This window comes from Lepidochelys olivacea, assembly GCF_965140295.1.
Source record: "Lepidochelys olivacea isolate rLepOli2 genome assembly, chromosome: 14".
Classification (NCBI taxonomy): domain Eukaryota; kingdom Metazoa; phylum Chordata; order Testudines; family Cheloniidae; genus Lepidochelys; species Lepidochelys olivacea.
In genome coordinates this window covers 17,285,321-17,310,761 of record NC_140424.1, presented here as the reverse complement: position 1 = coordinate 17,310,761, position 25,441 = coordinate 17,285,321, and the positions used below count along the sequence as shown (strand labels likewise).

General features: G+C 46.4%; 1 protein-coding gene across 1 annotated transcript in view; it reads right to left on the bottom strand.

Annotated features, from left to right (window-relative positions):
* Positions 1-25,441, bottom strand: part of MGAT5B (alpha-1,6-mannosylglycoprotein 6-beta-N-acetylglucosaminyltransferase B) — a 170,188-nt gene that overhangs the window by 65,463 nt on the left and 79,284 nt on the right. The window contains exons 4-8 of the mRNA XM_084646624.1: positions 16,312-16,424; positions 11,139-11,212; positions 7,673-7,843; positions 6,244-6,408; positions 5,242-5,411 (exon numbers count right to left, since the gene is read on the bottom strand). Coding sequence (XP_084502750.1) covers positions 5,242-5,411; positions 6,244-6,408; positions 7,673-7,843; positions 11,139-11,212; positions 16,312-16,424 — 693 coding nt within the window. The remainder of the gene's footprint in view (positions 1-5,241; positions 5,412-6,243; positions 6,409-7,672; positions 7,844-11,138; positions 11,213-16,311; positions 16,425-25,441) is intronic.

Below are 25,441 nucleotides of genomic sequence, written 5' to 3'. Positions count from 1 at the left end.
CTGTCACAGGTCTTTGTTCCCATCACCCCAATCCAGGGCTTATCCAAAGAGGTCGTCCAGTGCTTTGAAACAGTAACTCTGACCTGGCAGTGTTGTGTGGTGGGCTTGTGAAATTTGCAGCCTACTCTGTCTTCGGTTTGCCATCTCTTCGCCATGCTGGTGTTCCTCCCCTTCTCCATGTCAAACATGGCTTTCGCCGACTCATGACAAGTCCAGAAGGGGAGGCCTCTTCTCAGGCTGCTGGCAATTCTACTACCAAATGGGGCTACAGAAGTGAATGCAAACTCTTTGGGGCCTTTCTACATGGAAGCTGGGGGCAAAAGGCTGACATGGAACTGACTCAGCCAACATCTGGGTTATGGAATCTGAATAGTGCAGTAATGGTGGAAAACTTCCAGAGGTGGGATTTCAAAACTGCTCAGTATTGGTCTGACTCTGCTCCCATCCAAGTCAACAGGAGCCTTACAGTGGTCTCCAATGAGAGAGTGTAATAAGGCTTTTGACAATCCCACCCACACAGCTACAGGAGTCTTATCCACACCCTCAGAGTTCCCACTCTGACCCATTGTGTCACTCTGCAGAAAGGACACAATCCTGTACCCATCAATGGCCATGGCAAATAACCCAGGGACTTCCATGGGAGCAGGATCCAACTTGAAGTCGCAGCTGAGAGGCTGACCAATGAGGAGTTGATTCAGTGGTGAGCTGCCAAAATGTTAACAACGGGTTCCCTCCTCACCCCACAAGGGGGTCGTTGCCCACCCCCACCCCCCGGGACTCCTGCCCCATCCAATCCCCCCGCGTTCCTTGACATCCCCCCGCAGGACCCCTGCCCCATCCACCCCCCTCCCCTGTCCCCTGACTGCCCCCAGAACAGGGCAGAAGGGTCTCACGGGCCACCGTAGTGGGTGCCCACCCCACCCCTAAGAGCCAGAGGCACCTGCCGGGGGGTGAGGTGGGGAGTCCTGGCGGTGCTTACCTGGGGCAGCTCCCAGGAAGCATCCAGCAGGTCCCTCTGGCTCCTAGGGGTGGGGGAGCGTAGCTAGGAGGGAGCAGGGGGAGCGGCCGCTCCCCCCACTGATCACATTAAAAGTGGCACCTTAGGTGCTGACTCCCTGGGTGCTCTGGGGTTGGAGCACCCATGGGGAAAATTTGGTGGGTGCAGAGCACCCACTGGCAGCTCCCCGCCCTGCGCCCGGTCCCAGCTCATCTCCACTCTGCCTCCGCCTCCTCCCCTGAACGCACCGCCCTGCTCTGCTTCTCCACGCCCCCCCACCCCAGCTTCCCATGAATCAGCTGTTCGGCGGGCAGCCGGGGAGGACTGAGAAGCAGACCGCAGCTTCACACTCAGGCTGAGGGTGGCGGAGGTGAGCTGGGGCGGGAGCGGTTCCCCTGCGCACCCACCCGGGTTACCTGCTGCGGCACAGGTGGCCCTCCTCGTGTGCCCCCCTCCCTCTCCTGAGCTCACCTCCGCCTTCCTGGGCCAGAGCGGGAAGCCACCGCTTGCTTCTCAGTCTGCCCTGGCTTCCCGCGCAAACAGCTGATTCGCGGGAAGCCTGCGGGGGCAGAGAAGCAGAGCGGGGCGGTGTGTTCAGGGGAGGAGGCGGAGCGGAGGTGAGGGGAGCTGGGGCCGGGGGTGGGGCGGGGAGCTGCTGGTGGGTGCTCTGCACCCACCAAATTTTCCTCTTGGGTGCTCCAGGGCTGGAGCACCTGTGGAGTCAGCACGTAAGGCGCCACTTTTGGCCTGTTAAATTTAGAAGCCCTTTTAGAACCGGTTGTCCCTTGTGGAACAGCCGGTTCTAAAAGGGCTTCTAAATTTAACAACCGGTTCTAGCGAACTGGTGCGAACTGGCTCCAGCTCACCACTGGGTTGATTCATAAGAATGGCCATACTGAGTCAGACCAATGCTCCATCTAGACCAGTATCCTGTCTTCTGACAGTGGCCAGTACCAGATGCTTCAGAGGGACTGAACAGAACAGATTAATTATCAAGTGATTCATCCCCTGCCATCTAGTCCCAGTGTCTGGCAGGCAAAGATTTAGGGACATATGGAATATGTTGCATACCTGATCATCTTGGCTAATAGCCATTGATGGACCTATCCTCCCTGAACTTGTCCAATTCTTTTTTGAACTCAGTTATACTTTTGACCTACACAACATCCCCTGGCAATGAGTTCCACAGGTTGACTGTGCATTGTGTGAAGAAGTACTTCCTTATGTTTGTGTTAAACCTGTGCCTATTAATTGCATTGGGTGACCCCTGATTCTTGTATTATGTGAATGGGTAAATAACACTTCTCTATTCACTTTCTCCGCACCAGTCATGATTTTATAGACCTCTAACATATCCCCCCTCAGTCATCTCTTTTCTAAGCTGAACAGTCCTTTTACATCTCTCCTATATGGAAGCTGTTTCATACCCCTAATCATTTTATTGCCCTTTTCTGTACCTTTTCCAATTCTAATTCACCTTTTTTTGAGTTGAGGCAACCAGAACTGCATGCATAAGATATGGGCCTACCATGGCTTTATATAGTGGCATTATGATATTTTCTGTCTTATTATTTATCCCTTTCCTAATGGCTCCTAACATTCTGTTAGCTTCTTTGACTGCCGCTGCACATTGAGCAGATGTTTTCAGGGAACTATCCCCAATGACTGCAACAGCTAATTTAGATCCTTCATTTTGTATATGTAGTTGGAATTACATTTTCCAATGCACATTACTCTGCTTTTATCAACATTGAACTTCATCTGCCATTTTTCTTGCCAAGTCACCCCGTTTTGTGAGGTCCTTTGTAACACTTTGCAACCAGCTTTAGACTTAACTAGCTTGAGTAATTTTTTATTGTCTGCAAACTTTGCCACCTCACTGTTTACCCCTTTTCCCAGATCATTTATAACTATGTTGAACAGCACTGGTCCCAGTACAGATCCTTGGGGGACCCCCTATTTACCTCTTTCCACTGTGAAAACTGACCATTTATTCCTACCCTTTGTTTCTTATCGTTTAACCAGTTGCTGATCCATGAGAGGTCCTCTTATCCCAGGACTGCCTACTTTGCTTACGAGCCTTTGGTGAGGGATCTTGTCAAAGATTTTCTGAAAGTCCGAGTAAACTATATCCACTAGATCACCTCTGTCCACGTTTTAATAGATTGGAGAGGCATGATTTCCCTTTACAAAAGCCTGTTAACACTTCCCCAATTTATCATGTTCATCTATGTGTCTGATAATCCTGTTCTTTACTATAGTTTCAACCAATAAGCCTGGTACTGAACTTAGGCTGACTGGCCTGTAATTGCCAGCATCCGCTCTGGAGCGTTTTTTAAAAATCAGCATTACTTTAGCTATTCACCAGTCAGCTGGTACAGAGGCTGATTTAAGCAATGGGTTACATACCACAGTTAGTAATTCTTCAGTTTCATGAAAACCATCTACTCCTGGTGATTTATTACTGTTTAATTTATCAATTTGTTCCAAAACCTTCTCTACTGACATATCAATCTCGGACAGTTCCTCAGATTTGTCACCTAAAAAGAACAGCTCAGGTGTGGTGATCTCCCCCATAACTTCTGCAACAAAGAATGATGCAAAGAATTAATTTAGCTTCTCTGCAACAGCCTTCTCTTCCTTGCGTGCTTCTTTAGCACCTCGATCGTCCAGTGGCCCCACTGACTGTTTGTCAGGCTTCCTGCTTCTCATGTACTTAAAAATTCTTTTCAAAGATTCTTTTGCAGCTGTTCACCTTGCTTTGCCCTTGAGCTTCTTGTGCTATTTTTGACAGCTCACACCAGCTGCCGTGCTCTCCTCCTTCAGCAGGAAAAAGGGGAAGGAAGGAAGGAATGGGCTTAACGAGCATGGAACTACTGCCTTTAAAACAATGCCAGTAAAGTCACTGGAGACGCGAACTGGAACTGAACTGGCCATGGCACAGTGGGAGGAGCAAGCTGGCCTGCAGCACCCCTGCATCCTGCAGCCACTCTAATACCAGCTATTCTGGGGGGCTTTTTTTGGAAAGTTTCTAACTGCAAATGAAATCTGAGTCTGAAACAACCAAAGGGAGACTTTCCTGTGTTCTCCTGGGCCAGACCCCTGGTAAGCTTCACCTCCCAGGGCCTCCTAAGGGATCTGGCCAGAATCTTTCCCTAGCGCGAGGTTAATTCAGAAACCATAAAAGGCCTCATTTGCTAATTTACACTAATTTTACACCGATGTAACTCAACCAGCTTCAGTGGAGTTACTCCTGATTTACATGAGTATGATTTACTCCTGATTTAGACTTGGACCATCGTCTCTCTGCTCTATACACCTCTGTGCACTAACCCCCGCTGTCCTCTCCCGCTATCTGAAGGACATGATGCAGGGTTGGTGCTTGAAGGAGGAGTGGCTAGCTCCTGGGGGTGAACCTGGAGCAAGCCTGGGCGTTGTACATAACCAGACTCACAAGAGTGACCCTTGGACAGAGGCTGGCTCCTCTGCCCAGTGCAGGTGGAGGGCAGGGGAAAGTGAGAGAAGGGGAGATGCTGGCATGGCAGGGAGCTGCTCACCAAGAGCCACAGGGACCGATGATTAGTGCTAGGGTAATACAGGGGGCAGATCCTCAGCTGGTATAAACTGTCATGAAGCAATGGGAGGTAAAGCTCACCAAGGGTTTACAGTGCTGAAATCAGGGCGAATTCCCAGGCAAGGCCTAAGTCAGCACACATAGCGTCATGCTTTGCAGAGTCTTTCATCCGACAATCTCACAAGTCTTCACTGAGCCTCACGATGCCCATGTGAGGGAGGTAGAGAGTACTATAGCCATTTTACATATGGGGAAACAGAGGCACAAAGAACTGGAAGCAAATGGACCAAGATAACACAATATGTCTGTGATAGCTGAGAATAGAACCCCGGGGCCCTGTCTCCTCATCCTCCAGACTACACCGTTTTCCAGGAGAGTGGCAGGGTACAGCAGAGAGACCTGAATGTGAGGACAATGGGAAACCAAAGTGAAGCGTCTGGCTCCTACAGACATTTCTATGGGCTCTCACACAGCAATCCCAACAGCCACAGCCTAATGGTTCGAACTAACCCTTGGACGCCTGGAGGTACAGCGTTCCCGTGCAAAGTGCCAAGGCAGCACGGATTCTTACACACAAATAACAGCCCCTCAGACAATGCCAGCCTGCTCCCAGAGGGGTTCCCACTCTACTGGCTGGGATCATTTCTTTGGGTAGCAACATGGCACTTACCTTTGCAGCTCTTTCAAAGAAACCGTGACTTTCAGACTGTGTCCCAGAAGGAAGAGGGCAGCTAAGATATCTGCCCATTGGACCATCTCGCCCAGAGGTCCCCCCTTCAGCACCCTGGGGCTGAAAACATCCCCTGACTCCTCTGTCAGGAAGCCGATGTGAATCAAGATCTAGAGAGAGAAGGAGAGAGGCTGATGCTCTTGTGACCCAGGCAGCATGGAATGTGGCTGTCTAGGAAGCACTCAGACATGAGGATGGTGTGCAACAGAAACTACACAGGGAGCCAAACTCTAAGGCCCTCACTTGGGTTTTACTCAGTCTTCACCCAGGCAAAACTCTCAGGCTGATTCTTCCAAACGTGGGTGCACAACTAAATCCATGTTTTGGCATCAAAGCAAGAAGCCTGCTCTTCAGAGGTGGCCAGCTCCTGCAGCCTGCATGGACTTCCATGGGCATTGTGGGTGCTCAGCGCCGGTCGGGGTCAGGACCATTGACTGCAGTGGGAGTTTTGCCTGGGTGATGAATGAGAACGTGCTTCAGCATTTGGCCCATGGACTTTAGGATCGGGAACAAGAAGCCTCGGAATTGTTTGTCTCTACGCTCAGCCTAGTGCAGATGGCTGGAATGCTGACCTGGTCTGCACTTCCCCATGAATGACACCTATAGCCGTCTCCCCAGCAACCTCCGAAGGCACAAGCAGTATGTGGCTACCGAGTCCATACCAGCCACTCAGTCTGACTTTCAGCTCAGCAGAAGCTGGGGGCTGAGGTATTCTGAAGGTAGTTGGGAGACTTGCACATGATCCGATAAGGCCGACCAAACTCATTTCCCCGATGGACATAGGCTAGCCGTGAAGGGGATTTCCGTACATTAAAGTGCCCTTTCCCAGCTCATCCCGCACAGCCTCCAGTTTACTGCCGTACCATTAGTGCAACTGGTTCTGGAGGCAAATGCAAAGGACGCATCAGCCCAGGACTAATTCTCCCTAAGTTCATCTTTCACCTGTTTTTGATCCCTCCGTCTGCCCTTCAGTTTCTGCGCCAGGCTACGGGTCGCCAGAAGCCACTGGGAGGCCAAGTGCCGGACTCTCTTCTTCATAAAGATCAAGGATTCCTTGCCACTCCCGATCAGCTCAAGGAGGTAAGAGAGGTTGTTCCGAAAAGCTGCCTAGGTAAAAAAAAAGAGCCTGCTTTTTTGGATATGTCTACACAACGAGCCGGGGTGTGAGTCCCCTGCTCGTGTATTCATCCAACCTCTCCTCACACTAGCACTCAGAGAAACAGCAGTGTAGCCGCAGCAGTGCGGATAGCAGCGGTGAAGGCAGAGCTGAGCCGTGCTGAGTACAACCCCGTCTGAAACTGGCCTGGCTGGCTCCTTTCCTGGAGCAAGTGCAGTCATCCTCTCACTGACCTGTCCGAAACACATGGGCAAGGTGATCTGAGCAGTAAGGGAAGGTCAGCCCTTAGGTGTTACACAGAAGGAACTGCACCCTTGATTGGCATCAGCTCCCCACTTTGGCTGTGTCAGGGGAGAGTCAGGGAGAAGAACAGACTTGCGGAGCTGGCATGGGTCTTGGGCCCTGCAGGGAGCGAGGTGAGATTAGAGGAGGAGAGCAAGAGAAAAGTCTCGACTTCAGGACAGTCCTGATTTAGGTGGAAGCCTAGGCCGCCCAGCCTATGGCTAAGTGGGACTTCTTCTTGCTGGGCCATAGTCTCCTCCAGAAGTGTCCATGGGACCCTGGAAGTAAATGGACACTCCATTGCTGAAATTACAGGCAGAGCCATGGTGACGGCTGAGAGCTCCAATATCTTCGGGTGAAAGAGTTGGCAGGTGAAGCATTTAAAATCTCCTATAGAGATTACGCCAGAGCAAAACCTCAGTGTCCCCACCCCACTAACTGACTGGGGTCTCCTGACTATCTGCTGACTCCCCCAAGGATACATAAAATCTTTCCCTGGCACTGCAGGCTGCAGAAACTTACATCCATGCATGGAAACATCTCTAAGTGGGCAACGGTTGATCACTGGCACCACTGATCAAGTGCACTCAGGAGAACACAGGTCAATGTAAGAGGGCTATGCTAGGAAACTAGTCTCAGCTTTTACTGTAGTGGTGCTACGGCCCGACTGTGATGCTGGAAGAATGTCTAGTGTTAAGGTTAGAGAGAAATGCATGTGTTTGGGGTTTACAGTGCCACAATCTCACCCAAACAAATGCTAATCGATCTCCAGCCTGGCATGGATGTAGGCACCATGCGTAATACAAGGCTCTTTGCACGGATAGACCCCCCAATACAGATTTTCTTCCAGCACCATTTGTAGCTCGTGACCTTTCTCTATCTCTTGCCTGGAGACGTTGAATCCAGCAGCCCACAGAAGAATACACCTAAAGGAGGGCGCTGGGTTGGCACACAGACCCTCACTGCCCTTACCTGCACTCTGGGCGGTGGCTTTGAGGAAGGCATGGCTGCCGTCTGATTTCTCCAAGGCAGCGGAGGACAAAACCACTCAACTTCGCTGAGGTAGATGAGGAACGAGCATTCTGTGCCGTCCACGCCAAAAAATGCATAGCAGGGGTCGGACGTCCACCTGGCCCTCATCCACTGCAAGACAAAGATTAGCAGGGCAAAAACACAGATTAGAGGGGAGAGCTCTGCAAATCCCACTACTGGAGAACTGTGCTTCAGGCATCTTGTGCAGAAATCTAAGGATGCTCTTACTCCACAGAGATAACACTAAGCGGCCACTGTGAACCCTGTCACATGCAACCTTCCAGACCTTTCTACGTGGAACCTTGGGGGCAGGGGGAATAAAATGGAAGGAGACCCACAAAGACTTATACTTCTCACATCAAACAGCACTAATGGCTCACTTCCAAACATGGGCACCACAGAAGGATACACATTTGACCTAGGATTATTAGCCTCCACAGTAAAACTAGGTTCACACAAACACAACTGCTTTGTAATCAGCTTTGCCATAAAAATATAAGTGGGAAAGGAGTGTTGGCATAGAGGCCTCAGGTTCTATTTCCGTTCCATCTGCTTTCTCCTATCTACACAACAACAAGATCCCACGGCACTTTCCCATGTGAGTAGCAGTTTGTCACACTATCCTTGGCCATATTTCCTGGGCCATAACTTATGCATAACTGCCATGCTGGCAGCCTGGTTTATCCCTACAGTGTAAGTTTCCAGGAACATGTGGCTTGCTAAGGACTGAATAAATCATTCCTTAAAATGTAAATTTATTTAACTATAAGACTGTAATACTTTGTCCTATCCGCAGGGGTAATGTATAGGACCACGCTTCTAGTACTAGGACTGGCTGGAAAACCAGAATTCTGTTTTGTGAAAAATGTCAAGGTTTTGACATTTGTTATCATTCCACATCGGAATGAAAAATGAGACCTTTCAAAACATTTCATAAAAACCCACAAGAGACCTAGATCTGAATAGCCAATACCCCAGTGTTTAGGGTACTCAGCTGGGAGGTGGGAAGCCCAAGTTTAAATCCCTGGTCTGTCTGTCTTTACTTTTAACCGGAAATTTCATCCTGAATCTGAGAAACCTTCCCAACAAAAGTTGCAATGAAAACAATATGCTTCCACGAAAGTTTCAGTTTTGATCAAAAAAAAGTTTTGTCAAAAAATTCCCATCCAGCTCTTATTAACGCATTATCAGTGATGCATACCATAGAAGGCATTTAACGTTACTGTTGTGCATAAGTATAAAACATTGTCTTTCCAGTGGCATTACTGACATCATAGCCCAGAGCCTTAGCTGGTGCAAATCAGTGTAGATCCATGGACAAAGCCACCTACTTGAAATCAATGAATCTATGCTGAGTTACGCCAGCTGAGGATCTGGGCCGTGGTCTTTACAGAGTGTTTGGTCAGGACCTCCTCAGCCATCACACTGGGAAACTAAAGGTCGAACACAGAGAATTTGAACTGACAATGCCTTCTTGATTTGAGGTTACACTCAGCTTTGTCCGGAATATGTGAGGTCTCCAGTGATGCAACCTGGAACAAGGGGCGGGGAAATTCAAAATAATGATATACCATGGTGCCTCCTTCTTCCTGACCAGTGAACTGACCTCCAGGTTTCATAAACTCTGGGAGAATGGGGAGCCGAGAAGACAGAGATCTACTAGACTTCCCAGAGAGTGATTTTGCATGCAAGAGAAGACACTCAGGACCTCAGCGCATATCTCTCATCCTCTAGAATTTGCTTGTGCCAGCCTCTTTCTAAATTTAGCTACAAAAACGAATCCACTCAGGAGACAGGTTTCCATGCCCAATATTTAAAACTCACCAATCATCCAGACAGGAGATCGCATTACTGCTTTTGGTGATTCAATTACAATTTAACCAAGGCATGGAAGAAGATGGAAGAAAATGATGGTTAGCACTGGGAAAATGGATAATGTAACTGTGCTGTCCTATTAATAAGCTCTTTAATATTTTTTCACGTGGACTCAGGAAGGCATAATTTTAAGTGAAGCCTGAAGTAGGAAGCTGGGCGAGCTTTTAATTAGTTTGTGTAAAGTTACTGTCTGCCAAAGCAGCATCCTGCCCCAAGCCAAATGCCAAAGCTATGCTCATGTGTAGAGAGCAAGTTGTGTTAAGAGTTGAGACCAGTGTCACATTACCTTAATGAGATAGAATGTCCTTTGTGATGCCTAAATTATTTCCCAGACACTCGATAATGCTCCAAATCTTTAAAAAAATACATGTGATGGTTCTTTCCCTTACATGGCTTCATGCTTAAATAATTCACCAAGAAATAAAGGCAGGGCCATATTAATCATGGAAACCCAGTGGGCTGTAGACAAAGGATGCCCATTTCTTTGTCCACTCTCAATGAGTTGCTTTGTTCTGTGCTCTCCCTCCACAACACATGGACCACGTGCTCTGCTGCCAGATCCTCTAGTGAATGGGAGCATTATGTTCTCTCCTGTGTGAAGGGTAACTGAGCCAGATATAAGTTTACACAATGAGAGAGAGAGAGAGAGAATTCTATTTGGTTTTAAAGGGATCAGCAGCCATTTCCTAAACCATCCACCCTTTGGATTGCTGTTTCTCCAGTTTTACCCTGGCAATTGCTTTGCACAGTTGCCAACTTTCACGCAGTAAAAAAGCACCCCGACTTTCACAATAAGCTAAAAATCAAGATAATCCCATTTCAAAACAAAGCCAAAACAAGCCAATCCCTAAGAACACCAACACTCTATGTGACTAGATTCTCCCGGCGTGCAGTTTGGGACTGTGGTGGGCCCGTTGTGTACCCCTGACTCTCTCTCCCTCCCCTTGATTGCCCCCCCTTGCCCCTGCTTGCCAGGAGCTGATCCAAAAAAAGAAGCAACAAGCTACAACAAGCAACAAGCCAAAAACTAGCCAACAAGAAACTCACAAGCCAATTAAGCCAAAAACAAGCCAAATTTCTGCATTTTTTTTGTGGGTTTGGCATGTCTGTTGCTTTGTTACCATTGGCAATGGCTTCCATCCAGGTTTTAATTTTTGCCCCAACCATTAAGACCTATTTTTAGAGGAGGACAGTGGAGGGAAAAATTAACTCACCAGGCCCTGAAGTACAGTAGAAGACACTGCTGTCCATAGCATTATGAAAATCTCTACTTAGAAGGGGAAAGAGGTACCATGCCCATTGGTAGCTGGTGAGCTGATCCCAGGAAGAGGGTTCACAATTTTATTCATAAAAATGGAGATTAACCCAGTCTGCACCTAATGGGAAAGAAGATCTCTATCCCTTCCTGGCTGGCGTTGGGTAAGAGTGTTGTTAGGATGGAAATGGCACCTCTCGCAGTCCTTGGCTTTCTTCTGACCATAGGAAACCACCTCAAAATCAGTTTTGATGTGTCTGCTGTGAGATGACTCACCTCCACTTTTCCAGAGCAGTCAGGGTATTTGGGGTCTCTGGGCACCTCACACTGGTCCCGTCTGCCTTCTATCACTGTGGAAAGAGAATTTAGATACAGGGAGAAGTAGAAAACTTTTAGAATAGTGGAAACTCTAGAACTGGGGGGCAGGACACTGATCTGTGGTCAAGGTTTGCCATTCAGTTTTCACCACCCAAAAATCAATCCTTCCGACTTGATGCAATTGAGCAGCTGTAAGTGGTGCATGTGACAAAGGAACAAGCCTCCTCTAAAACACCCTGCCAGCTTGAATGAGCCTGAGTGAAACTTGTGGAGTAGGGAAATATTCACATGCAGTTATACCCGTTTATAGAATTACTGGAATTTATTGGAACACTGCAAGTACCAGCTCCAGCACACATAACTGAACGTCCTGCTAAAACCCCCAGATCAGATACAACAACATAAAAACATAGAAGACAAAAGCTTAACATTGAGATAAAGATACAGCACCACCTGTTGGTGGAGGTGCATTACAATACCCATTTTCCAGAGAGAGAAACTGAGGCACAGAGTGGTAACGCGACTTGCTCCAGGTCACAGAGGGAGTGTTGTAGGAGCCAGGAGTCCTGATTTTCAGTCCCTGCTCTAAATGCTAGATGACATTTCCCTTATATTGGCTTTTTTCGTTTGTTTGAGTTGATGCTTCTGTTGGCTTGTATTTCTGCTGTTCTTTCAGCCCAAATTCCAGGGCATTTTCTAGAGGGAGAGTGACTCCAGTTCCAGATCCAACCTCTGATCACTCCCTGTACATTCTTTTAATAATCTGTAAATAGGCTTCTGTATCTAAGGCCGTACTCGACAGCCTTCCAGGCACAAACTGTAAAATTGCAACAAACAGTCCCACTGAGCTGTCAAATATAGAGCTCGCCCCTGCGGCTAGTGCTGCCAACACGTTCAGGTCAATTTGTGCTCTCAGAATAGCTTACACACACACAGAGTAGGAGTTCTGAAGCAGGCACTGACAAGCAACGCAGAGTGGGTGTAAATCACTAGACCTCCAGTGGGACACATACACTCTAGCAACCTGCCTTGAGAGAGGCCACCCAACTAACTAATGGTGTTATTAGTCCAGGATATATTTTAACTGCAGGTGGGTCCAAAGAAGCAATGTGCACTCTCTTTAGGCTTTGGGCTCAGGGTTTGGGTTCATGGCACAATCGGGGCTGATGTCTGGGTTTGTAGCCTATGCTGCCAAAATCTTCCAAGCTATTCTTGCATGATTTAAGCCCCAAATGGTAGAACTCCTGCAAGAACTGATCTTGGGGAATTTCTGACATCTTGAATTATAGAAGTCTCATGAGACAAGCTGTTCTCATATTTCAGCATTATCTGAAGCAGAAATTTGGCCCCTTCTGATTTTGGATACAACAATCTATCTATCAAAGTTTTTATACTGACACCCCTCACTGCAGGTCACTGAGGACTTTCCAAGTATTAAAAATACACAACAGTAATCTCATTTTTTTCTTCCCTGGTAGGTAGGAATAAAATGCTTGAGGGGGAAAGTGGGGGGTACTTATAATGTGAAGGTTAGACTGAAACTGAGTTTGGTATTTAACTCTGAGTGTGATTAGATTCATGGTCATTCCTATCCCTTGTGGAACTGAGTTTCACAGACTCGGTTTTGCTCCTCTGAAGTTCTGTCTCCTGCATGCTCAAGTCTCCCGCTCTTGGGTGATTCAGTAGACTGTCATTGTCGTGAGAAACCAGGGCCTCTTATACACAGTTTCCCTTCCCAGAATTCCTTGCAGTAAGCCTGTAAAACCTACAGGTCTCATCAGCCCTGGGAACTACTACTCCCAGAATTCCTCAAACCAGGGCCTAATCCAGGAACAGGGCACAGTTGGACCTGAACCCCTTCTAAAAGGGTCACCTAACTTTTTGGGTATATCTACACTACGAGGTAGGGGTGTGATCCCCAGCTGGCACACACGTACTCACACTAGCTCTCATCTGAGCTAGCAGTAGCCCAGGCAGCAGCAGCATAGCCTATGCCCAAATTGGTACCCGCAGAGTTCGTGTTCGTTTGTACTTGGGGCGACTAACTTGAGCCATGGCTGCTGCAGCCCATGGCACCACAGCTGCACTACTATTTTTAGTGTGCTAACTCGATGAGCGCTGGTGCACATATATGTAAATGAGCTGGGAGTCACGCCCCTCTAGCTCTGACTGTAGATATACTGCTAGAGAGATGATTTTGGTGTTGTGAGCGCCTGTTAATTAGGAAGTCTTCAAAAATGGCCAACTCATTTTTCACTGAGCAGCTATCAGATGGTAACAAGTTTCAGGCACTACTGATCTGGATCAAATTTGGACTGCCATCCATTATTTATAAGCCGAAGAGTAAAGAGAAGAAACAAGGCGGGGGTGCAATAAGATATGTATAACTTGCTCCGATTGTTTTCCTTAACATGCTGCCAACACCCAGGCAATTACTCACGCTGTTAATGGTAAATAAGGTCTCTACTACCCCTGTTCATTAGGAATCCTGGCTCCATAATACAGATGGGCATTAAACATTGATATTAGGACATGAACGGACAATCTTTTACTGCCTCATCTACATCTCTCCTAGTGTCAGGGGGCCAGCCGGGGCTGTTCAGAGTATTGAGCTTCCATGGCTGGAGGAAGAAATATTAGCAGGATGATAAATATTTCATGCTCCGGGGATGGGGTGACTGCAGGCCAAGGAAGCCAGCACTGATATGCTCTTGTGCCCATCACATTAATCTTGGGTTTTTTTTAATCAAGTGCATTTGCAATTTCTAAAGATATGGCTTCGATTCAGCAAGGCAACGGCTCCAGCTTCAAGAGAAGACAAAGGGGTGACAGTGTGATATGCAGTGATCCTGGCTTGCTTTGTTAAAAGGTGTTTATTGAGAAGGTCACTGCAACACCCAGGCAGATCATCACCCTTCTAAGGAAAGCTCTTGCCTCATCCTCTCTCTCTGCTCCTTCCTGCTCAGGGAAGCTCTTTTGAGCTCCACCCCTTGGAGCTGAGCAGCGTGGGGGAGCAGGGCTGTGCAGCCTCTCTTGCAAGCCCTACTACCACCAAACAGCTCAGCCAGCTGGGCTTCAGCTGCTTCCATTCATTCAGATTGCTGCCCACACCAGCTGCAGATGAAAGACCCAGTGGATGTTCTAGTTGAAATCCTCAGTTGGCTCCACTTGGCCAACTAGGGTTTGGAACAGAAGTACAGGCCAGGTCTCTTTGGCTACTGCTTCCTGATATCAGTTCTCCAGAAGAAACCAAGACCACCTGGGGAATTCTAGGGGTGCCAACTGGAATTTGCACTATGGCAGGAAGGAGGGAGAGAGCTAAAGAAAGGAAGAAGGGGAAAAAAGGAATGAATGGGCAAGGCTTAAAAACAGGAATGTAAGTGCTCGCCCTCAGATACAAGACAAGGGTTTTGTATTGTGTCTACTGGGGATTATTGTCTTAGGTAGATTAATATTAAATAAATGCATTATAGCTGCCTGATTAAAAATGTCAATAAATGGCATTGGAAGCACAATAATGCATGCCAGGATGTGCATTTGCCAGCCAATGTACACACTCCAGGAGTGTGCTGTGGTATAAATTGCAGCAGAGTACCTTAGCACACCCAGGGTGCATGTAAATGACCTTATGAACATGCACCATGCTGTGTGTTAGTGCTTACTTAGAAAACGGCTTTGCAATTTCGAATACCGGTCTGACAAGCCACCATCTTGGTCAACACCCCGGGGATTGAATCAGGAACCTCCGAAGCTGAAAGCATAAACTGCTACAGCTTGGGCTAACATGTCAAGGCTTGCTAATGGGGACTGTAACAGACTCATTTCCTCTGAAGAACAGGCATAGAGGGGAACCTGTAACACGCTCACCAGCGGTTTACATCAGCTTTAGCATATAGTGCTTTACTCATTAATCCCCAAAGTCTCTTTGGCTCTATCCTAGTCTATTATTCCCATTGTACAGGTAGGAAAACTGAAACAGAGAGGTTAAATGACTTGTCCAAGGCCACCCAATGAGTCCAACTGGCTGTCAGAGGAGTGATATCACACCCATATCTGTAGCACCCAGTAAATGATAGATTTTTTGCTGATTTTTTGATAGATGCAAGCTAACCATCTCAGATCAAATAAAACCCCTCCCACCACTGATCTTTGGTCCAAAATGTGAATTGAACCAAAGTAAATAATTTGGGAGATTTGAAATATTCTGATGTGTTTCCTCCACGTTTTTCATTTTTTCTGTGCCTCTGCATTTCCGGCTTTTGGCCAGGCCCAGATCCAGACGGAGCTATGCCCAAATCCCACAAGACAGAGGGTTCCTCCTGAGGTCAGGAGATGATGGCTCAGAGGATCAGTACTAGGAGAGACAGTTTAATTCTGGACCAGCTCACTAGTATTTGAAAGCAACCAATGCTCAGTTGATACCACATAACTGTGATAGGCATCTTAGAAATCCCATGATAGAGCTATCTAGCAGCTGTTCAGAAAGTGAGAAATGAGTTGGGGGTCTTGGTCCAGTCCCCCTGGGCAGGTATCCACTACACCAATTACTGCCCCCTAGCATAGAAGATAAGGCCAAGATTTTCAGAAGTGCCTCAGTTTTTGAGACGTTAAAGCATCTGCTTTCTGAAAATCTGGCCCCTTTAAAAGTTATTTCAAGCAGGGCCTCCAAAAAATGAGAGACCCAAAGTCACTATTCCCATTGGAAAACCACAGCCCACATCTTGACTGAACGCCTCTTCCAGACCTAACTCCGGTCTCGCCAGGTGAGAGTTGAGGCACATTGATGACGCAATAGGTGCATTCAGCATTGCTCTGGCCAGTGCTGCTCCTATTCCGGAAATCCCCGCATTTCACTAGCACTAAATTCACACTGAGCCAGAATAAGTAGTAGCAGGAATCTTGTCAAACAGCTCATTTTCTTCAGATATCCAACCTAATTTTGCAGACACAAGTGACTTGGGTAACTTCAGCTCAGCATCCAAATTCCTGGATCCGTATCCAAACCTATTGCAGTTGGCTTGTTTCTACTTTTTCCCTACAACATCTGTACAGCACTTAAGAGTTCCTGAGAGTGTGAACCTGCCCAGCATATAGAATCAGTGTATGTGCAGAAACGTCAGGGCACTCTTACCTTTCCCATTCATGAGGCTGTTCCGGAGAATCTGATCTACTTTCACTGCAATGTCAGAGACATTCTGAGCAATAGCTTGGATCCTCTCCATCAAACCTGCCACTGGCTGGAACCTGCAAAGTAAATAAATAAACCCTGAGAACACAATTCCTTCCTGTAAGGCGTCCAAGCTTGTTAGAAAGAGCCAGGAGGGCTTTCTGCCCAAATAGCAGTCGTTCTTAAGTGGCAAAATAGGTCACCGAGGGGAACAGCACTGATGATGGATATAATGATGGACTAAACCTTCCATTACTTGCTCACTCACAAATTCCATTCGCTTCCATGAGAGCTTTGACTGAGGGAGGACTGCGGGATTTGGCCCATTGTTATTTCCCGCCTGCCCACACATGCGCTCACACACAAAATGCAAATGCTCATGTCTGCTGGGGAAACTTGTTTTGCCTAATTTCAAACTTTCTCAAACAGCCTGTGTCCGAAATTCCTTCCCGAAGGTCATTGGGCTTGTGGTCTGCATAGGGAACGCTGTAAAAAAGGATGTAGACAGGCCAAAATGGAGGGGAAAAAGGGGGAAAGTGAAGGAGAGCACAACCAGAGAGAGAGAGTGTGAGAAAGAGGTGAAGGAGCAGAGAAGGGCAAGAGAGAAGAAATGGCTACAATATATAGACCATACACAGGGCAACTGCTTGGATCAAATTGGCTTTGCAAGTGCTAAAACCAGCTTGAGAGCCTTAGCCACCACAAGATCCATCCCTCGCCCAATAGCTCAGCTGGTAACCTGAATGAAGATGCATTCCCACCTGGATGCCGTCACAAGGCATTCCCTGGGAAGTGCTTGTGTCACTAAAGAGCAGGGACATGACATTTTTGCTGTGGAATTAAGTGGTTGCCAGAATATGTTTAATCTTTGAACAAATAATTACTGGCCCCCAGGTGTAGTGACCTAGCAATCTATGAGAAGAAGAGGTTCTGATTATCATTCAGCCAGTGGAATTAGCCATGTAATCACGAGGCAGATGCTAGCAACTTGTGATTAAGCTATTTTGAGGAGAGGTGCGGGAAAAGGTCAGTCCTGCCCAGAGTACCCGCCCCTTAGTGAGGAATTACAGCAAGTCCCCCAGGGAGCATTCATCCTTCAAGCAACTGATGAGGTGCAGCAGACCTGGGTGTCTGGGCCCCAGGGAATGGAGGGATAATCTATAACAACCCCAGTGATCAGTGGGAAGGCTCATTTCTTGCTCCTCCTGGGTCGGATTCTGACACCCCGACTTGCAATAGGCCTCGTTCAGAAAAGCACATAAGCATGTCCTCCACTTTAAACCCACACTTAAATTCCATTGATCTCAATGGAACTTAACCATGTGTTTAAAAGGTTTGCTGAATCAGGACCGGCAACCTGTACCATGCATGATCTACCAATGGTGCCATTGAAATCAATGGGCCTTATTCTCATTTACACTAAGGCCCCAATGCATTGCTTTGGCAATGTAAAGGCACCTTAAATGGATGGAAACAACAGAGCAGTGCATTAACCTTGTGCAACACACCCGAGGAGGACAGAATCTGATCCTCTGTGAAGTGTTGCTCCTGTGACACATTTGATGTGGGCCAACCTTTCCATTTCAAACGTTCTGCTCTCTGTTTCCACAGCAGACGATAATATCTTGATGAGCTTGAATACCACAGTAAATCATTTCTCCTTCCACAATGTTAAGGTGCTAAGATTTTTCTCCAGCTATGTAGATCGTTAAAAAAAAAAAAAGAAAATGTCATAACTTGTGAGTAAAACCAAAAGGGCAACCTTGAATTATCACAGAACGAAAATATGCCCTGATTTTGGGTCCTTCTCACTAAAGTTTTACATTTGTTCTCTAGTGGATCAGTGAACCAGAAGGCTAGGATTTAAAGTGCCTCTGTCGTCAAGGCTAAAAAACCCCACTAGTTTTATGAACCCACACTACTTCAGTTGTTGATTTAAAGGCTGTTCTCTAGCAGCAAATGACTCACATTTTTCCTTCCAGGATGGTTTATGACCATCGATATTGGGCCATCACACTTCCATAGGGGAAACCACATATCCTGACATGTAAAAAAAAAAAAAAAAAAAAACCCTATTTAAAATCCAGAGGCTGTCACTCCCCAATGCGGTCACAAACCTGTGAAGGGATAACACAAGGGTCTAAATTATACCTGCCAGCTGTTAAAAATGCTAAAATCAAGAGATTCTTCCCCTGGTTTTGGCAACGTATCTGCCTGCCAAAAGAACACAGGGCCAGAGCCTCAGTTGGTGTGCATCACCGAGGGTTCATTGACGTAAAATTCCCCTTGATCTTGACAAGGGTCGAGTTAGACAAGCTCGGAGGGCTTCTGAATAATCCACACTTAAATTGCAACCATTATCCAGTCATGGAGCAGAAATCATGCCATGGAATCATAGAAATGTAGGCCTGGAAGGAACCTTGATAGGTCATCTAGTCCAGTCCTCTGCACTGAGGCAGGATTAAGTATTATCTAGACCATCCCTGACAGGTGTTTGTCTGACCTGCTCTTAAAAATCTCCAAAGACAGAGATTCCACAGCCTCCCTAGGCAATTTGTTCAGTGCTTAACTACCTTGACAGTTAAGAAGGTTTTCCTAATGTCTAAGCTAAATATCCCTTGTTGCCATTTAAGCCCATTGTTTCTTGCCCTATCCTCACTGGTTAAGGAGAACAATTTATCACGTTCCTCTTATAGAACAATCTTTTATATACCTGACGACAGTTACCATGTCCACCCTGAGTCTTCTCTTCTCCATATTAAACAAACCCATTTTTTCCCAAGCTTTCCTCGTGAGGTCATGTTTTCTAGACCTTTCATCATTTTTGCCATGTGACCGAGGCAAATCAACTACACACCACTGGTGGTGAACAGCTGAAAGTAACAGCTTGCAAACAAGCAGTAGATCACTCCAAGAATTCAGCAGTTACTTACAAATCATGGGCCCAATTCTCAGATGTGCAAAGGCCCATATGAACCTTGTGGATCAATCCACATGAGAACTCCTCTCATGTAAACCCTTCACAGTCTCAGGCAAGAGGCCCCGCCCCTGCCCTGCCCCTTCTCTGAGGCCCGCTCACTCCATCCCCCCTCTGTCATTCTCTCCCCCACCCTCACTCACTCGCTCATTTTCACTCAGGGCGGGAGGGGGTGAGGGCTCTGGCTGGGGATTCAGGCTCCAGGGTGGGGCCAGAAATGAGGGGTTCAGGGTATGGAAGGGGGCTCTGGGGTGGGGCAGGGTTTGGAGTGTGGGAAGGGGTGAGGGATCCAGGCTCTGTGGTGGAGCTGGGGATGAGAGATTTGAGGTATGGGAGGGGGCTCTGGGCTGGGTCTGAGGGGTTTAGAGTATGGGAGGGGGCTCTGGGCTGAGGGAGGGGGTTGGAGTGTGGGAGGGGGTATGGGTTCTGGGCTGGGGGTGAGGGCTCTAGGGTGCAGCCACAAATGAGAGGTTCAGGGTGTGGGAGGGGGCTCCAGTCTGGGACAGGGTGTGGGTGCGGGGGGGGGGCTCCAGGCTGGGGCTGAGGGGTTCAGAGTGTGGGAGGGGGTGTGGGGTGCAGGCTATGGGAAGGAGTTTGGGTGCAGGAGGGGGCTCAGGGCTGGGGCAGGGGGTTGGGGCACAGGAGGGGGCTTCGGGTGTAGGCTCCAGGTGGCCAAATTGGGGCAAGGAGTGGGGGTGTGGGCTCCGGCTGTGGGTGTGGGTTCTGGGGTGGGGCATGGGATGAGGGGTTTGAGGTGCAGGAGGGGACTCGGGGCTGGGTCAGGGGTTTGGGGTGCTTGAGTGGGTGCAGGGTTCAGGCTCTGGGCGCTGCTTACCTCAGGTGGCTCCTGGGAAGGGCAACATGTCCCTTGGCTCCTAGACAGAGGCGCAGCCAGGCAGCTCTGCATGCTGCCTTCATCTGCAGGCACCGCCTCTGCAGCTTCCATTGGCTACAGTTCCTGGCCAATGGGAGCTGTGGTGCTGGCACTCGCGGCAGGGGCAGCATGCGGAACTCCCCTAGCCACCCCTAGGCCTAGGAGCCAGGGACATGTCACCCTTCCTGGGAACCACGTGAAGCCAGGTAGGGAGCCTGTCAGTCCCACCACCCAGACCTTTAACAGCCTGGTCAGCGGTGCTGACTGAAGCCGCCAGGGTCCCTTTTCAATCAGATGTTCCTGGTCACCTGGCAACCCTAGTCCACACAAATCAGTCTGACTCTGGTCAACAAGTACTCAGGACCTGGGTCCTTGGACCCTGCTAGGAGGATGGGTCATAGCCTGAATCCAGCTGCGACTTGGATCCAAGCCCTTTCATTTTTCAATGTGAACGCAGCTCAAGTCACAGACCTCAGACGGAAGGTCTGCATGGTGCAGTATAGACACATTAGCATGACTATGATACCTAGGTCTGGCAATTGTAAACCCAGGTTTACAATTCAGCGTGGATGCTCAAACATGGACTTGGAAACACCAACTCCATAAGACCAGGGCTTAGTGTGCACTGAGGACATACCCAAAGGATTAAAGTCACCTTTGTCCTCCATCTCATCTCTTGTGATGAGCACAGCTCAGCCAGACCTGAGATATGGGGTCAACAAACACTTCAAATGAAATCAGGATCAGCTCCCAAATGAATCGCTAACCAGGAAAGTACTATAATAATGGGTCAGATTCCCAGCCGGTATAAATCCCATAACCCCACTGGAGTTAGTGGTGCTGTGGTTTACACCAGCTGAGGAGCTGGGCCAGTATTCATGCCCAATAGTTTGACTAACCCTACTAACCCGCAGCTGATCCTTTAACAAAAAGAACTGAAGTCAGAGATCTTGGATGTAAAATGTATGTTTGATTATCGCCCTCAAACAATGCTTGCATTTCTCTTTAAATATTTCTCTTTAGTTGTACTGCAAAGCTTTCCATGAAAGGTGCTAAGGAAATTTATGAGGAAATGTAAACTGAAGTGACTAGGATCAAGAAGGCAAACAAATATTCTCCTCACTTTAGCTATTTCGGAGTTGAAGAATGTTCGTCATGATTCTTGGAGTTTTGTCACATATTCAAGCAATGAACAACGGTTGAAAATGTTACTTTAAACCAAATAAACCAAAATCTTGTGCCAATTATATTTGCTATTTTGCCACACTGGTTCAGACACAAGTCAATACAAAACAAGCATTTATTACATCAAGATATTTCATCCTAATTCCTGAATTTGCATCCAGCATGCACTTTTGACTTAAGTTATTAAACAGATGGCAAGAAAGTTAAGCATAAATTACTAAACCCATCATTAAAATGATTTACAACTTGGGCAAGAGGGATAGAAAATAAAATATTTAAACTGCGAACCTCATAGAGATAAAAGGGTTCTGCCGTAGCTTGCTGGAACATTATGCTTTACTGATAGTGACAGAAGACAATGAGAAGAAAAATGTAAATGGTCTACCCTGGTTAGTGATAGCAGAGTAAGATAGGGAATTTTTAAACACTATTTTAACTTCACTACCAAAGAAGTGAAGGAGTTTAAGAACTATTTACCAAGAGTGAAATTCACCCGGTGCAGAGGGCCAGCACAAAGCTTACACACTACTTAGATCTCACTTAAACTCCGTTTTAAGCGCTTTCACCTATTATGTAATGTCATTAATCTATGGAACTGACTACTGCAGGAGGTCATTGACATCTGTTAGACTCCATACAGGTTCTGGGGTCAGGCTGAATGCTTCTTATTACAGGATAAGAACCTACATCAAAAACTGTGGCTAGAATTTTTAAAAGGCTGTATAATTTCATGACTGGTATTAATTGGCCCAGATTTTCCAGGATTGGGGCCTTAGACTGGAAGCTCTTTGGAGCAGGGAGGGTTGTCTTAATTCTCATTTATACTAAAAGAAGCCATTTATGCAGGTAGACCACCAGTGCAAGTGACAATCAGGACTCTACCCTAATCTTTGTATGTTGAGGGCCTAGAACAATGGGGCCTTGATCTCAGCTGAGCGCTCTGGGTGCTACAGTTACATAACTCTACTATTATTATTAGAACTGAGCAAATAATTGATTTTCTGGTTCAATGACGAAACGAAAAAAAAGAAACCAAGAAAAAAAATGTGTTTTGTTTTGTTTCAAACTGAATTTGTTCGGTTTTTCTTGCCGAAACAAAAAACTGAAAAAAAATTGTTTAGGTCAATTCAACATTTCAAAATAAAATGGTTTGTTTCTAAACAAAACATCAAAACAGTTCATTTAGAAAATGTTAAAATGACCTATTCTGACTTTTTAAAAAATGAAACTGCATTTTTCAGAGAATTTGCTATTGGCCGAAAAAGAATTGCTTACCTCTAATTATGATGGCATAGCTAGATTATCAATATTTCCTACACAAGCACAGCCAAAGGGGTAACCTGCTTCCCAGAACATCAGTTGGCAGGGAGTAGGAATGAGCTCTTTAAAAAGAAAATGCTTCTGTAGTGAAGATATAAATCCTACCAAACTGCGCTGGAGATTTGCCAGTGACTGAAACTAGAGTAAATTACTGTAGGTTTTCGAGAATGAATTTTTCCCTGGGACCTTAAAAATGTTTACTACTGCAAATATAGTACTTTTACTTCTAACCATCCACATTGATTTTACCTTTATCATGTTTAGATTTATATTTCCTTGTGTTTGATTAAGATTCAGATCACAATGTAGTTTATAAAACACCATATACAGTATTTATCTTGTTTCAAAAACTCCTATGAAGATATATCTTTCCCCACTGGCAGACCATTTTGGGGATAATGTAGCTTGAGGTTGATTGTTCCTTTACTTTTTGAAGGCATTAATTTGGTTCCCCTTGCTTTGTCTCATGCCTCCGACTTCGCAGCACCAGTTTAGTTATAGCACGTTTATCCCTTTACAAGGTACTGTATATTTATTGCCTCTTATAAAATGAGCATTATGAAAAGATGAATCTGTTTCTATGTGTGTGTTGTCTTGATAATACAAACCATAAACATACTTGCTGGCTCATCTTGTATGTTTAGCTATTAACTGTCGTAAGCAATGATTATAGTGAGATCAACACACATGGAAGTCATGTTGGTATTTGCAATATAGGACATTGTCTATAGAAGGTATCTGATGATATTAACAGTTGTGTAGCACCATTCACCAAAGGAGCTCAAATCTCTGTTCACAAAGGTGTGTGTTAGTATCTGCTTTTTCAAAGATGGGGAAACCGAGGCACAGAGCAGTTATGTTACAGGTACAAAGTCATATGGCAACTCAAAGTAGCAGAGCTGGGACTAGTACCAAGAAGTCTTGACCCCTAGTCCTCTGCTCTAGCTAGTACGCTACACTACCACCTCGTATAGGCACAAGTAGTGTGAACCTGTACATGGGGCACTAGACTGGGAGTCAGGAGACCTGCATTTCATTCTCCACTTTGCCCCTTGTTTGCACTGTTTGTGTTCCCAAGTCACCGTGCCTCTCCTTGACTCGGTTTCCCTCCCACCATAAAACAAGGATAATGATGCTCACTCATCCTTGCCAAATGCTTTAAGAACCATAGATGAAAAAGGCTATACAAGTTATAAGCATTATTATGTTCCATAGAAATAATAATAAATAACAATAATAATAATAATACCCAGCTCTTACATTATGCCTTTCATCTTTAGATCTCAAAGCCTTTTACCAAGGAAGTCAGTACAATTATTCCCACAGGCTTCATCAAATCAATTTCACACAAAAATATTATACAGCAAAGTATGTTTCAAATACATGTTTCAGTAGCTCTGTATTCTGCAGTAAGCTTCATCCTATCCTATTGAGGTGAATAGCTCAATCTTGTCTCCATGAACATCTGCTTGAATAAAGAACTAAATTAGCTCTGGCAGTGTTTTCGCTCCTTCCGTACTCACTTTCTGCAAACAGTCTAGCGAACGTGTTCCATGACAGAAACGTTCATTGAAACAGCTCGTTTTAAGCAAATATTAGATGACAGGCACTGAGTCATTTTTGAACTCTTTTGGTACTAAGAGTTACGCTCAGCCAAACAGGGGAAAGAAACAATGTCATGTGACATGTATATCCAATCAGTACTAATCAAGGGGCTGCTACTGTATACAGTTCCATGAGTCACTTTACTCACAGACATAGTCCTGTTTACTTTAATGAGATGACTCCTCTGAGTAACGTTACTCACGTGAGTGTGTTTCCAGGACTGACCTCCAGCACAGTTAAAACTTAGAGTTTTTCATCCAGCTGGTCAAAACATTTTGAAATTTTGATGGGGGAAAAAAGGGAAATGCCCATAAAAATTTTGACTCATTTTTGGACCATCACTAATATCAAACAGCTGCAAAGAACACTCCACACAGCAAAAGGAATTTACTGACAATCCACACTCAACCATTTTCAAATCAATTTAAGAAAATCGTAAGCTAATTCATGACCAGGCTGAGGCTAAATTCTAGACTAATGCCCTGATCCTGCAGTGGACTGTGGGGACAGACCCCCCGAGTCTGAGGCAGTGCTCCACTTACTTCAGTGGGATTTACTCCCATGAGCAATTACACACACATGTATGTGTGTCAAGATCAGTTACTCGGGTGGGGTACTCACAGCACATGAAGTTAAGCATGTGTATTAGTCTGTACGGGATTGGGGCTTTGGATATGTGTGTCAATCCTTTGACCCCCAGAAGGGCTCCATGCAGCCTCGGGGCTCTATATAGAATCAGTTGCGGGATCAAGGCCAAAATGAATTGCTACAAGTTCACAGAATCATAGAATCATAGAATATCAGGGTTGGAAGAGACCTCAGGAGGTCATCTAGTCCAAACCCTGCTCAAAGCAGGACCAATCCCCAACTAAATCATCCCAGCCAGGGTTTTGTCAAGCCTGACCTTAAAAACCTCTAAGGAAGGAGATTCCCCCACCTCCCTAGGTAACCCATTCCAGTGCTTCACCACTAGAGAAAAAGTATTTCCTAATATCCCACCTAAACCTCCCCCACTGCAACTTGAGACCACTACTCCTTGTCCTGTCATCTGCTACCACTGAGAACAGTCTAGAGACATCCTCTTTGGAACCCCCTTTCAGGTAGTTGAAAGCAGCTATCAAATCCCCCCTCAT